This window comes from Apteryx rowi, unplaced genomic scaffold, assembly GCF_003343035.1.
Source record: "Apteryx rowi isolate R43461 unplaced genomic scaffold, aptRow1 scaffold_62, whole genome shotgun sequence".
In the NCBI taxonomy this organism is placed as follows: domain Eukaryota; kingdom Metazoa; phylum Chordata; class Aves; order Apterygiformes; family Apterygidae; genus Apteryx; species Apteryx rowi.
In genome coordinates, this window is record NW_020450894.1 from 1,830,450 (window position 1) to 1,845,362 (window position 14,913).

The 14,913-nt window shown below is 42.5% G+C and overlaps 2 protein-coding genes across 9 annotated transcripts in view; one reads left to right on the top strand and one right to left on the bottom strand.

Annotated features, from left to right (window-relative positions):
* The first annotated feature begins 40 nt into the window (after positions 1-40).
* Positions 41-11,495, top strand: RAB19 (RAB19, member RAS oncogene family). Of its 7 annotated transcripts, XR_003256354.1 has the most exons (7): positions 41-129; positions 431-643; positions 1,622-1,805; positions 4,162-4,562; positions 5,981-6,108; positions 6,706-6,727; positions 6,802-11,495. XR_003256354.1 is itself a non-coding variant. In XM_026083858.1 (4 exons), the coding sequence occupies exons 2-4, from the start codon at positions 449-451 to the stop codon at positions 4,425-4,427; spliced, it is 645 nt and encodes a 214-aa protein (XP_025939643.1). In that variant the 5' UTR covers positions 41-143; positions 431-448; the 3' UTR covers positions 4,428-5,925. The 7 variants fall into 7 exon arrangements, 2 of the variants coding, with proteins under 2 accessions (XP_025939643.1, XP_025939642.1); XR_003256353.1 differs by having other exon boundaries at positions 5,981-6,825; positions 7,145-11,495; XR_003256352.1 differs by having other exon boundaries at positions 6,706-11,495.
* The window catches only part of MKRN1 (makorin ring finger protein 1), a 22,346-nt gene continuing 17,973 nt past the window's right edge, over positions 10,541-14,913 (bottom strand). For both annotated transcript variants that reach the window (XM_026083856.1, XM_026083855.1), the window contains 5 exons: positions 14,676-14,902; positions 13,962-14,176; positions 13,164-13,274; positions 12,566-12,704; positions 10,541-12,145 (listed from right to left, as the gene is read on the bottom strand). In XM_026083856.1, coding sequence (XP_025939641.1) covers positions 11,933-12,145; positions 12,566-12,704; positions 13,164-13,274; positions 13,962-14,176; positions 14,676-14,902 — 905 coding nt within the window. In that variant the 3' untranslated portion in view covers positions 10,541-11,932. The remainder of the gene's footprint in view (positions 12,146-12,565; positions 12,705-13,163; positions 13,275-13,961; positions 14,177-14,675; positions 14,903-14,913) is intronic.

A 14,913-nucleotide genomic window follows, 5' to 3' on the forward strand; every position in this document is an offset into this window, starting at 1 on the left:
ACGCGGGCGCCGCTCTTCCGCCCGCAGGGCCGGGCCGGGCCGGGCTGGGCCGGGACTACATTTCCCGCCGGCCCCCGAGAGCGGCGGCGGCGGCGGGCGGGTACAAAGCGGAGCTACCTGGCGCCGCAGGTGAGCGCTGGCAGGTGAGCGGGGCCGCGCTGGGGCCCTTCCGGGGCAGGTCCGGGGAGGGAAAGCCCTGCGGGAGAGGCTTTTTCCCGGCTCCTCAGGCAGGCGGGCAGGCAGGGAAGCAAGCAAGCAAGCAAGCACCCACTCTCCCCGGCTCCAACCCCCCGGCTGGGGCGGTGGGGGCAGCCCCGTAGGCCCCCCCCCCCCCGGGGCGGTAGAGCTGCCGCGGGGCCGGGCCAGGGGTCTCCGGTGGCCCCGCCGGGCCGGGGCAGCAGCCCCTCACTGCTCTGCTCCCCTGATGCAGGCTCGCCCGGGAGCTGCAATGCCTTTCTCCCACTCGGGCGCGGATGAGGCCTTCGACTACCTGTTCAAGATCATCCTGATTGGGGACTCCAATGTGGGGAAGACCTGTGTGGTGCATCGCTTCAAGACGGGGCAGTACAATGAGAAGCAGCAGAACACCATCGGGGTCGACTTCACCGTGCGCTCGCTGGACATCGATGGCAAGAAAGTGAAGGTCAGCTGTGGGAACAGGCCCCAGGTGCTCGGTGGGAGCAGTGGGGTGGGGAAGGTGCTGCAGGGGCAGGGCAGCACCTGTTCCCATCTGTGCTTCACTGCCACAACACTGGCCTGGCCTGTTCCCTTCTGAAGGGAGTAGCACAGTGTCTCCTGCTCAGCCTGGGCAAAGGGAGCAGTCCAAATGTGCCTGCTCTTCTGCTCAGGAACCACACTGAGGGGAAGCTTTCCCTCAGAAAGATGCCCCGGGGAGGCTGTCACCCTCATTTGGGTGCATATTTGATCTCATGGCTGCTCTGGCCTAACCTGTTGGGAGAGCTTGCATCTTGCCTGTGTGGAGCTCTTTGTGGAGCTCTTTGAAAGCTGGTTTTGGCTTGGAAGGGAGGAGGGGTGTATCTCTTCCCTCTTTCAGAGATGTGGGAGCTGAATCTGGGGAACTAAATAAGAAATAACAGAGGGCTCTCCATTCAAAGACTCTGCCCTGATGAGTACTTGACCTAAGGGAGGATGAAGATTTCCAAGGTGGACATCAGAAGAAAAAGTTAGCCAGAACTTATCTCCGTGTGCAGATGGCCTGTTCTGTAATGCCTTATGTAGCCACTTCCTTCACTCTGCCCAGCCCTGCACCAGGGCTCCTCTACCCATTTTCACTTTCTGTTAAAAGGCTGTGACACTTAATACCTCTTCCTTAGTATAATTATTGAAACTGGGTTTCTTGGCCTGTTTGCCAAATTTGGGGTTACTCCTATGGCTTGCTCTTTTGTCTGTGTAGGTTGCATAAAAGTGTATATAAGTATGTAAAGACCTTTTTCAGATCTGGACAAGGTGAAGTCACGGTGAGGTGTAGTGGAGTGAGCTGGGACGAGTCTAGCTGTACTGGAGACAAGGGCCAGTGGTTTCAGAAACCATAGTTCTTGATGGCAAATGCATAGGAAGCAGCATTCACAAGTCATCACAACTTCTATCCTTTCTCTTGCAGATCCAAGTGTGGGACACAGCTGGCCAAGAACGCTTCCGGACGATAACCCAGTCTTATTACAGGAGTGCTCATGGGGCCATTCTTGCCTATGACCTTACTAGGAGGTCCACATTTGAATCTATTCCTCACTGGATTCATGAAATTGAAAAATATGGTGCTGCAAACTTGGTCATGATGTTAATTGGTAGGAAGCTAACTTTAAATATTCTGATGTTTGGCCTTTTCTAAACGTGTAGGTATAAAATTCCTCTCGTTTCCCTCCACGCACACTACTTAAGCATCTACAAACTATGCATTAAAGAACACAGTTTTAATTATAAGAGATCAGTATATGTAGCAATTTGACCTAAACTTAAAATGGGGGAAAGTCACAGCCTGATCTTGACAGGACCAAGCCAAAAAGGTGATTTAGGGGTTTTTTTCTGTTGCAGACTGTAAGAACTTCTTCCTTTTAAGCTGGAATAATGTAACAAAATTGCTGCTAGTCTACCAAGCAGAGACAACTCTGCTGATGTTAGATTTGCAGTAAGCAAGTCTGACCCTATATTCCTGATGTGCAGGAAGAGTGTAACAGCTTGATAATTCAAGGTGAAGAAGAGGCATGCACAGAGCAACACAACTCCTTCTTCTCATCTTCCCTCTCTGTCCTTCTGATATGCATGTGCATTGCTCTGTAATGGGATTCCGACTAGATAAGACAGTAGGTAGAGATATGGTTTTTGCAGAGCACTAAGGTGTCTGCTTGCCTTCTTCCCACTTTATCCAACACACACTCAACATGTTTTACCTTTTGAGGAAAGGAATGGGTAGAAATTGTTGAGACTGGAGCTGGTAGGAAGCAGGGTGGTTCTTTTCCTTCGTGTTTCAGATAGTTATTGCTCTTCCCTCCCCTGAGGAAGAGGTCAGAAATGAGAGAACTGACACAGTAAAGTGGCAGAGCCTTTATTTACCTTCCACTGTTTGTGCCTGTTCCGCTATGGCACTGTGCCAACAACAACACATGCAGCAGTAGACCAAAGGGGCTCTTCAGGATCTGGAGTGTTGAGCCCCATAGCACAGCAGGCATGCGATCTAAGTTCCTGCTTGTGCCCCTAGCAAATTATCTACTTCTGCTTTGGTGAAACGGTTCTTCTCTTCTCCCTCTGAAGAAACAAATAACAAATCCTGACCCGCACATAACTGCAGTGTTTGGTATGAATAAGTCACTTGACTTTGGTAAGTTTTTTCTAACCTTTTCTGTGAATTTAAAAAATGAGACCTATTTTTGTGTGTAGTGGGGGCTTTTTCTTAAGAAAGAAGTTCTGTAATGAATAAAACTAAAGTTTTTGTCAAGGATCCACATTGATCAGTACTTTCTTCCAAAGCTGATGCTGTTTATGTTTTACTTGCTTCCAGCAAGAACTACTTATACATCTGGTTAGATGTAGTCATTTTAGCACATCTTTCTGCTATGAAAGGTTAAGAAATATAACCTTCCCATCTGGAACTGGAGGAGGAAGGGGATGAGTGTGTGTGTGTATGTTTTGTTGTTTCTTTTGTTGTTGTTTTTTTTCTTTTTTTAAAGAAAGCAAATATCCCTCAAGCAAGGATGGTGGTACTGGGGTGTGTGTGTGTTGGGGGGGCGAGGGGGAAATGTTTATCTCCTTGAACTGAAGGGAGTTGTTTGGGGAAAAGTTTCCTTACTCAGTCTTCAAATTCAAGACTTGAATTTAATGAAAGGCTGCCTTGAGACTATGAATGTAGGCTTGTCAAACACTGTATGTACCAGAACTGATGGTTGTTTCACAAGTGTTGAAACTACATAAAAATATGCAAAGATGTCTTATCTGAGGTGTTCTGTTATTTTTGTCATTTTTGGCTAAATTGCTTTCAGTGAGTGTTTCAACTATATATACAGAAGCTTCTTAAGTATATACCTTAAGCATTAAGGTAGCTGTCTCTTTTGACACTACCTTAAAATGACTGACTTGTAGAAATAGGTCATGTTAAAATCCGATTGTTAACAGTTGTGCAGGTTCTTTGGGTTTTTTTTTTTTAAAGAAGAGATCTAAATTAGTCTAAGAACATTCCAGATCCTCAGTGCTGAGCGTCCACTTTGAAATGTGGCAAAGTAGCTTGACAGTAGCAGAACACATGTGGCTTCTGTTAAAAGTTGAATGAGGCATAAACTTTTATGCAAGGTTCTTTTGACTTACTCTATGCAATCACTACAGTTAATCTAACTTAAATGCTTCCAATGTTTAAAAAGGAGTAGGGACAAATAGTTACTTCTAAATAATCCTCTGACATCACTACCTATGGCAAATAATTAGATGACCACAGTGGGGGGGGTTGTTTTGTTTTTTTAAATTAATTTGATAAACCTACAGCTACTCTGCATGTTCTGTTTTCTTGGCTTTGGTCTGTTCACATCTTGCTTTTCCAATAATACTTATTCCCAACATAAACTGGTTTTGTGAAATAATAGGAATTATATATTGTATTTAAAGAAAATTTTGGAGAGACTAAACTAATTCATTACTTATCTGCCTTCTTTTAAGGGAACAAATCAGATTCACCGGACAAACGCCAAGTCCTGTTTGAAGATGCCTGCACACTGGCAGAGAAGTATGGGCTCTTAGCTGTATTGGAGACATCAGCAAAAGAAGCCCAAAACATAGAAGAGGTGTTTCTGTTAATGGCTAAGGAGCTGATGGCCCGAAATACTTTACAGCTTCATGGAGAGAATCCTCCAAGCAGCATCTATCTTGATTCCAGGCCAGTGATTGCCAGTCCAAGTGCAGAGAAGACCCAGTGCCTCTGTTGAAGAGAGGTTTCAGGAACAAGAATTTGGAAGTTGTCATTTTTCTGAGGCAGTGTGATTTGATTTTGTTCAAGTTATGGAAGTTTGCTATGTGGCCTCAAGCCATCTTTCTGATATCTCTACCTTGCAGTTTGACCTGTAAGTATCTCTAGAGATTGGTGTTGCTGCTGTTAGCAGAAGTTACTTTGAACATGGCAGCAGATACTTTAACATGGACTTCTGAGCTGAGAGGACTTGGGAAGCTGCCAGCCTTTACCTTAACCAAAGAGGACTGTAAACACGATGGCCTTATAATTATATCCTTGAGTGGTTTTCTGGCTGTGCCAGAAGGCTAATTTGCACCAGAGCTCTGCATTGATTTGAGCTTTCTGAGATGCACAGTTTATTTTAGTGCAAGCTCTTTAGTCTTTGCTAGCTTTAAAGTGTCAGACTATGAACAGTACTAACTCATTGCTGCCTAACCCTCCATTTTGGGGGAGGTCCTGGTGTCAGACATGTAACCACCCATCCCAAGGAATTTAATACCAACACCTGTAAGAGGGTACACAAATTCATAACCTCTGTGTGTATTCCCTCACCAGACAGCCTAGAGACATGCCCAGGGTTTTACAGCAGGCAGAATATGATATTCTAGGGTACCAAAAACCCTCTTGTGGCAGTGAGGAGAGTTGTTGGGGTTTTTTTTCTCTAATTGTAAGAATTGTCTCCAGTACTGATCTTTCTCTTGCTATGTAGATGTACTAGGAGTAGTGACACTTCCAAGTGCACAGTAATGGCCTAAATTAATGGTGGGGTGAAAGGATTTTTTTTTTCTTTTAAAACCAACCTTGCCTTCTGCTGATAAGGCTTTTGATTGAAGTAGTGCATCAAAAGCTGCTGTAGTTCCTGTGGTGGACCAATGACAGCTTAAGAGTATGCCTCTAGATTTTTAAGGGGGTGTAAAGGGGACTCAAACTCCTGTATAACTTAGTCACGGTTAGGATGGTTTAGTAATGTAACCTCATCTTAGAGGAGTAAGGGAATAGTAAGGGAGAGCTTCCCCTAGAGAGTACACACGCTATTGCTTTGGAAACTTAACCCAACTGAACATTTTGGTGTTAGTAGAAGGTTTTGTGTTGGTCATCTCAAATGCAAGCTCTGGTGTAGATGAACTTGCTACCCTTATGTACGGGAATTGCAGAAAGGTTCTTTCACTTTTTCAGTAGATGGAAACAGGGAAGGAGAAAGAAATATTACACAGAGAAAGCTTTTTGACCACATTCCCCATGTACCAGAGTATCACTTATGCTGTTAAACTATGAACAGGAAATCATACTCTTTGATAAAATACAGTTTGGTTACATGCAAAGAAGCCCTGGAAAGACTAGTAAGCTGCCCACTTACCAGCTGGCAATTTAATTTACCTGTTCCCCATTCCTCAAAAGTGGGGGAAAAACATGTAGCAAAATTGTTTGGAAAATCTTGAAGCACAAAAAAATAAAATACACTGAGTGATCATTGATTTATAGTCTTGCACATGATATTTCTAATATGTTATTAACACTTTCTCTGACCAGGTTCTTTGCTATTAGATGCCAAGTGCAGATGTTAATTCAGCTACTTGTAAACCAAGGGAGAAATCTTCAGTGCTAGTTTCTAAACCATTTGCTACCGCCTACTGTGGAGAAAGCTTTATCTTCTTCAGGTATCCTCTTTCTGACCTGTGTGCTTTTTCTATCTTAACTTCATCTTGCTTTTGTATTAGCCTAATAATTGAATGCAATTGGCATATTTAAGCAACAGTACACACAGTAACTTTTCAAAGTAACTGAACAAGTAACAATCCACCCTCCAAACCACCATTTTCTATCCCTCTTGTCACTAGGGAAAACAATCAGACAGATTTAATATTCCTATGTGTTTAAAAAACAAACTACCTCCTCTGCTGTCATGTAACAACTGTTACTTTTTTTTTAGTATCTACATTGACACTGGAGGCAAATCTTGTTCCATTTCAGAAATTATTTGCAGAAAATATTAATATTCCAAAAGACAATAATAGAAAGCATTGTGTATGTATTGTTACCTTTCATTAGCCAAGAAAGGATCTTGGCTTGATCCTTGAAAGGATCTTACCAGAATATTAACCTTTCTATGGTTCATTTGGTTTACTACCTTAATTAGAGGTTCCTGGTCCACATTATTTTGCTTACCTTCAGCATGGAGGAGGCTTCTGCAGGTTGATGTTCTGATAACTATCCAGCACAGCCAGCTTACAAGAGCTCTTGCCATTCTCTTCCAGCACACATGGAGCTACTGGCAGAGTGAGCCCTTCCTCCCCAGAAAGCTCTGCAACACTGGATCACAAAGAACAGGCTTGCAATTGTGCTTGGTTCAGCACCATTCCCTTTCCTTTTGACAGGTTTAACAGGCTTCTTACTACTTTTTCAAGAAAGTAGTTTTAAATACCTACTCTGACATTTACCTTACAGAAGAGTAACTTTTGCTACTGTGCCTTTCTCCAGTGCAGAGCAGATGGAGGTACACTATGCCAACACAAGTTAACTAAAAGATACATTAACTGCTGTGGAACCTTATATTAATGTTTGCTTCTCCCAGCATCATGTACAAACCCCATACACTTCTTCATAGTGGCAGTAATGGGCTTGTAGGAAGAGCAGCTTATCATAGCATTGTTCACAAATGCCATTTCAAAATCTATTATGGTCTTGCCGTTTTAGGAGCTGCACCACCAGAGTGAAGATAAGCTTATTTATTAACTTGACATAGTTGGAAGAAGTATTTGGATCTCAGCTGTCCCTTTAACTTGCTGTTCTGCATTGCTTGCACTGATATTGCACCCACAGCAGATGAGACCAGGGCAGCACCTATCCACATAACAGGGTAATGAAAAACTGGACCTATTCCAAAGTGGAGCAGACTTTGACACCTCCCAGAAATTGACTGCTTGGAAAGTCAACATAGGCAGTGCTATGTGGCTTCTGCATCATCGGATTGCAACTATGTGCTCAAGCTTTTCTTCACACATAGGAAACAGGCTCTTAATGAAAGCTGAGGATCTCTTATAATCATTCTAATTCATGTTTAAGTATAGTTGGAGATTAAGAAGGCAACTTTGAGACTGCACAGACTAGCTTAAGATCCAAATATTCTTTTCCCCTCTCAGACTAAGCAGAATTTACCCCATACAATGCTAGAGGTGAACTCTATCCTCAAGACTTCTTTCAGGACAAAGGAGATGTGCAGCAGTGCTGTTTTGGACAGGGAACTGAAGCTGAACCTTCCTCCAGCTAGGCAAGTGCTCTGACCACAGCAGTGTTTGGTGAAAGGGGCTCTTCCCCAGCTGTGGTGGTGGATGGAGGAGGGCTGCTACTAGGCACAAGGTTCAGACTTTTATATATCCTAATCCCCAGAAAGATACATTCAAATCCAGGCAAGGGCAGGGGGGAGGAGGCGCTTAATGCACATCACTGTGTGCTGACTTCCTGGAGCCATTTTTAAGCACTCAACTCTCTACAAGGTGAGTAGGGGCTAGAACTACAGCAGGCAATGCTGGGCTGAGTCCTTTGGGAGCTGTTTTAGAAAGAGGGCTTAGATAGCCAAAAGCCCCTTGCACTTAAAAAGAGTACTTCAACTTTTAATAGGAACATGCACACTTAATGTTTTTACCTTGTTAGTTTGACATAGGTAGGACTTTTAGAAAGGACTTTTAGTGCCATTGTTCTAAAAATTGACCTTAACTAAGCTACCTGTACAGGCTCCGTTTAGGCTATCACATCAAGCCATTATCATGTGGGTGTTGACTCAGGCTTGACTGCAAATGATAAATAGTGTACCTATGGATAACAAACAGCCTCAGCACAAGTAGAGGGAGAAATCTAGCATATTTGCACCTCTTCTCACATGTCCTTGGCTACAGCGGTTTCCATGAACATCACTGCTTATTACAGCTCATAATCACTGCCAACTCTGTTTAATTTTGCTTACCTGAAATGAGGCGCATCACAACTATGCACAGTTAAAGACTAATGCTAACACAGATGAACACTGACTTTGAAGCTCCTTTGTTGCAACTTGACCCATACAGCACAGTCCTATATTGTACCTCAACCTAATGAGCTACTTGCAGATTCCTCTTTGTTTTAAACTAGTGCAGAATTAATAACTCCATCTATGCAAGTTTTGTTCCAGAAATGAGACACCCTTCACATCCTCAAGGTATGGCTTACAAACACATACTTATTTTGTACCTTCTGTGAAAGGAAAGAGTTACTGTATAATTCATTAAATGAGCCAGGCATCCCACCAGCAAGATTACAATACATATTGTAATACAATCAGGAAATAGCTACGCTGCCAGAAGTTGTACCGAAGGAGAGGCCCAAGTTGAACTAAACCAGTAGCAGCTGTAAGAAGCGCTCTTTGGTTGTATGATTGCGTTCAAGGCCAACGAGAATGAGCAGCAGGTATTTAATTGTGCACTTACCACAAGATACAGAATTTCCAATCAACTATTGCAAGCCATAACCATATATTCTTATATAGGGAGTAAAGCAAAGGTACTTCAAATGACTGCATGCATCTTTAGAAAAAATACTTTTGTTTTGAAATCAAGATTTTGTTGGTGGAAGTTTATGGAATCTTTATACCTTTATCTTGACGCTACCAGGAATACTCTCATTGGGCTCTTTAGTTTCTTTATCTTAGGTATTTAAAGAAAGTGTAGTACAGTCTAAGTTGTCACCCTCGGTATTTTTACATTAAAAGTTTGTCTTAGTTCTACTGAATTTATTCATTTTCTTCCAGAGGAAGGGGAAAAAAAAAAAACACACCACACAGCAGCCTACTAATATAACTCACTCATTTCAAAGTCTACTTTTTTCAGTCATTCCACTGTTTCACAAAAATCTTAGCACAACAGCAAGCTTATAAACAGGCCTACAGACAGCTGGATTCAAATAGAAAGGCTATAAAATGACACACAGCAGCACTGTTTGAAGACAGATGCAGTTCCTTCTTTAACTTAGAGAACAAAAACCACAGCATGCTTCAGAGCAAAAAGACTGATGGTAACTACTCACCATGATACATCCGACTACATCAGTCTGCTTGTAGGTGGACAGAACAACCTCCATAGCAAATCAGTTAGTCAAGTATTCTCAACTCCCCTCTAATGCATACAGAAACAGTTTAGAAGCAGCAGCATCCAGCATTGTGCAACCAAAAAAAAGGTACTACTTCTGATCTATTACAAAGGAAATCTGATCCATGATGTGTTATGGCTGGCAAGCCTATCACCTTTCTCCCTTTTACAAGAGGGCATCTTTGTTGAACTATACATGTATACATTTGAACATAGCTGTCCATTAAGATGTTAATAAGTTCACTACATAGGAGAGTAGACTAGTTCTACTTTGTAGCCTCTAGTTCTTCTTGTTTCCTGTCTCTGTTTTAATGGCATTTGTGCAAATTAAGCTCAAACTCTTCTCTCCCACTACTTGCTTCTGCAAAAACATAATCAAAACCTAAACAGACTGAAGCTGGTCTTAGACTGTTCAGTTAATTTGTTTGTAGTCATTTTCCTCAACAGGTCTAAATACATTTCTAGTAATTTACTTCTATCTTTATGTATTTCCCCAGAAGAATGCTTCTTTCTGAACACATACAGGCTCAAAGGGTGCGGATTACCAGGAAGTAGCCTGTAGCAATGCTTGGACTTGCTGTCCAAACAGCATTTCAATAGGAAACTATCACTCCATAACATTAATAGAACGTGAACTGCAATTTATTTTGTTCAGGACAAAATTAATATCATACTTCAGAACTTGTTTCCAGGAAGGCAAGCTACCTCTTTTCCCACTAGTAACTCCTTATATTCCTTCAGTACTTTGATAGTCTCAGCTGTCTGTTAAGAATGTGTTATATTAGAGGCTCTTTGATGGAAAGAGGTTATAACCAAGTTAAAATTCCACATTAGTGTGACATGATTATGCATGAACCAAGAATAATAGAGATAAACACCTTTATATTATGGCAATACAAAAACCAAGCTGAAATGTAGGAGCTTCCAACTTAAAAGAATAAACAGACTTCTTGTTTAATTTTTTTGATTTTTTTTTTTTTATTTGGGAAAAGTGCTTCTTACAAAAGGCAGCTGCAAAACAATACATCATAGACTTCAGAACAATTGCTCATTCCATTTAAAAGTGAAAGGAGAGGCAATCTAGGGGACAAGAGCAGCAGGAGAACAGATCACGGGGCATCCACGAGTCAATAAAAACCAGTACTAACGTAATGCAAGGTTAAAATTCCTGTGCTGGAGCTTTGGTGGCAAAGTAAGTTCTTCTCAATGCAATTACAGCCAGAAACTGCATGACTGACTTTGTAAGCAGTAACTCACATAAGCTGAACAGCTTTACCAGGCAACCTGCCCAACTCAGATGCTGACAGGCAAATGTACCTTGAACCACCTGAGAGGCACAGTGATTTCCTTGCAAAGCCCATGGCTTAAGTGGTTACCTGAAGTTCTAAAACTCACAGAGCAATGCAGTTCAGGGGCCTCTCCGGTGTTCCTCAGGATCACTATGTGTACTATTTGGCTAACCGAATTTCTGCTCCTGGACAACCCTAATAATACACATGAAAGAGAGCTGGTTTATTAGGGAGTGCCATCTTTTAAGTTATACCTGACAGTTAAGATCTGCCACAGTGGGCTGAGACCAATTGCTAAACCAGTTTCATGTCCAATTGGAGGCTAGGCTTCATGCACCAAGAGGGGATGAAAGGTGGTTTTGTTATTTTTAACTTATACAGATTCTCCCTACCCTTGATGTCCAACTCTACATTTATCTGTATATACACATAGAAAGTTCTCCTTTCACAAAGACATTTTCCTTTCATGCTAAACACAGTAAAAACTCGGAACATTCACACCTGGTTCTGGTTACACAGTAGTAATAGTAATGTGCAAGTAAACAAGAGACCAAAAATCACAAATGAAGATGTGTACATGAGGGGGCTGGAACGGAGCTGATGCCAGAAAAAGTATTTATGTCTGGCCTGAAGTCGGAAATATCAATACAAAGTCCATAGCAGGAAAAAGGCCATCAGCCAATTTGCATCCCCACTGCATGGCCACTGCTCATTTTTGTATCTGGGCTCTTCAAAATGAGTGTGGAAGTCCTGTAAACACTTTAACCCTTGAACTGGGTGAACTCTGCTGGGTACACAGATGAAGCAACAAACCTAAGCTAACTGTCTGACAGTTAAATTCATTTTTACAAAAACTAACATTTTAAAGATTTATTTCTTGTTATTTGTTTAAACAGAGAAAAACAACACTCCTAGGGCGGGATGGGATGGGAAGAGACAAACCCTGGGTAAAAGTTATTACAACAGCACCTGGAATTGATAGGCCTGCCTAGGAGAAACACAGGCACTGCCACAACACCACAGGTAATAGCTACTGCCTGAAGCCAAGACAACAGTTCACACTCCACTGACAGGTGCTATAGATCCAAGTCATAATAATCTTCCAGCTCATCATGAAACAAGTCCCACTCGTCCTCGGAATCTGTTAGCTCATCGTCACCTCCTGCTGCCAACAGCATGAGCAACATCTCACCAAGCTCAAAGGTCACCACCTCATCCTCGTCATTCTCAAAGGGGTCACTGCTCTCTCGCTCCTCGATGAACTCCCAGAACCGATTCCTCCGCTGGGCCTGCAAGTGGAACACAAGTATTGCCCCAGGTGACCAAGCAGTACAAGGTGAGAGTCCTCCCAGAGGCTGACAAGGTTCAGCCCCCAGGGTGCCTTCTAACATGCAAGAAAGTGTTTTTCATTCAGGGAGATACTGACCTCTGGTGGAATTTACCCTTACACACTCATATTAAAGCTGCCCAACATCTCTACTTAAATATGTTGGTGTATTAGGAAAGTTTTTAAATTTTTTTCTTGCCCCATCAGCCTCCAGCATTCCCTGACTTTAGGCCACCACCTCCTGCAAATCCATCATTACAGAGGTCTCTCAAAAGTCAGAAAAATTCACATTTTCCTGTCCACCTCTCAAGGTAGCTGATTTAACACACGCCCCTCTTGCTCTGTCTCTGTATAGAAAGGACAAAAAAACAGCAGCACTGACCCGATATCTACTGGATGTTCCCACTTTCGGTCTTTGTGGCTCCTCTCGGCGGCCATCAGGATATGCATGTTTGTAAAAACAGTTCCCTCCAAACGGACAGCTTCCACGGCCTTCGTCAAAATACCTGCATGGCTTGTTGCTGGAAAGGAAAATATCGCAACCCTTACTCACAGCAGACCCAACCAGGTTTCAGAACTGCATTTACCTATAGTCCAAGAGGATCTCAGGTACCATTTGAAGCTGAAGACATTTTGCCAGTAAAACACGCACAGAAATGATGTATTACACAATGCGCGTACCCAGAACGTGTGTGGGTCGATGCATGCATAGGGACGCTGATGATTCACAGTGCGCAAGCTTGTACTACCTTATGGCTATACCACCAGTGTTTTGTGTGCATACGGAAAAGACTGAGGTCAAAGTACATAGGAATAGCTTATTGACTGTGTGGTTGCATGCATTTGTGGATAGGTAAGGATGCACTTCACAAGTGGGGGTGGAAAGGAGGTATGAGAGGGCTTAACATTAACACCCTTCTTCTCCAGGTGTGCCCTTATCTCTGCAGTCTCAACTTGGCAATAGGCTGCAGTGCTCGTACCTCATTGCCTCCTTGTATTTCTGAATGAGTTTCTGCTTCTCTTCCTTCTCCTCCACCCAGTACTCACTTGGAATGACAAAGTTGGATGTGATCCGACATTCTGGGCAGGACCTGGGGAATGAACAGACCGTGCTGCAAAATTCCACATTACAGGGCGCTCTCTCCTATATAACAAGACATGGCATATATCCATCTTTAAAGTTGTACCGCATACTTGCTGTATGGACTTTTCAATCTAGATTTTCTCTTACACATGAAGACACCCTTAACTCTCTTCTTTAAGAGCTCAACTTGGCAGCTGGTCAGCTTGTCTCATAAAAGCTTGAAAAAAACACTTCACACAGACTCCTTTTTCTTTAGAATTAAATAAATTTATTTTGGTTTGATTTCTGTATTTATTGGATTGGATTTTTTTTTTTTTTTTAGAACAGCCTTTAAATGGAGAAATGGTTTGTCAACTAACTAATGAACTAGGGCAGCAATGAATTAAGAAGCATACATTCTGAACTGGTTAATCTGTTTTTAGAATCCTGGCTGGGTGTCCAAGATGTAAACAACAGTAACCACTGGACAACACACTACTAATTAAATGAAAGTCATTTTCTACCATTAAGTGAGCTTTGCAAACTTAATCCATATTAACCAAATCAGAGTGTAAATATTATCCCTAACAATTACTTCAGTTCCAAACTAAAGTTAGTACGCTTTAAATGCAGTCTCTGTGCAGGGGGGAGTTTGTTGAAGTTACTAAGTTCTTCCATAGTAACAAAGCACAATCGAAATGGGAAAGTGCCTCACTTTATAATCTTGCTCTCAAATTGCTTAGCGCTCCTCCACTTGCGGATGCACTTGAGACAGTAAGTGTGGCTGCAGTTGGAGAGGATCCCAAAGCGGCGCTCACTAGGATTAGCTTTTTCATACACCACCTCCATGCATATCCCGCACACCATGTCTTTACTACGCTGGACAGCAAATGAAAGCTCCATGTCCTTCTCGTGAGCTTCAATGCAAGACTGAAAAGGAGAGACAAAGAAAACAACTACAGAGACAGCTGGTCACCTCATGAACTCTAAACAAGTTTTTAAGACTCAGTTTTAAAGTTTACTTTGCCATTTTCTACATTGAAAGACATGAATAAGTTGCAAAGTCTTTATCTTCAAAACCCCCCCCCCCACACACAGCTCAGATAGTGGGGAACAATCAACTTAAGAGTTCAAACTCCTTTCCTCAGACAAGTGCAAACATTGCTTTTAAACATGAGAAAAGCAATCTAAAAGACCATCCAGTTTTATTAGGCAAAGAACAAAGCTTTAGTATCTTCATACAGACTTCTCTCCTAGCATAGATAAGGATACTCAGCTGCTTTTGAATATGGCCCTGACAGGAAATGGTCCAGTTTGCAACAGGAATTTCATTCACTGCCTGACCTGCATGCACCTTCAAATGAAAGGGAATTAGTGGCTAGGAAGCAATAACTTAAAGCTGTTTAACACTAGACAGTTGTTTGCTTACCTTTATGTGCTGGGATCTCTGTGCAGCATCAACTGGATGCAAGACCTGCAATCCACACATATCGCACACATCCCCATGGATATAAACGCAATTTTCTCCATAACGACATTCTCCTACTGCAGCATAGGGGCACAACTGCTTCTTTATCTCCACGTTTGCTTGCTGCTTTTCGTACTCTTCCTCAATCACCATTCCCTGCAAGGGTGCTTCAGTGCAGGAAGGGGCAGCTGGGAACAAA

Coding starts and splice junctions, on each gene's coding strand:
- RAB19 (XM_026083858.1), top strand. CDS start 449: ATGCCTTTCTCCCACTCGGGCGCGGATGAGGCCTTCGACTACCTGTTC. Junction 644..1,621: donor TCGATGGCAAGAAAGTGAAG/GTCAGCTGTGGG, acceptor TTTCTCTTGCAG/ATCCAAGTGTGGGACACAGC. Junction 1,806..4,161: donor CTTGGTCATGATGTTAATTG/GTAGGAAGCTAA, acceptor CCTTCTTTTAAG/GGAACAAATCAGATTCACCG.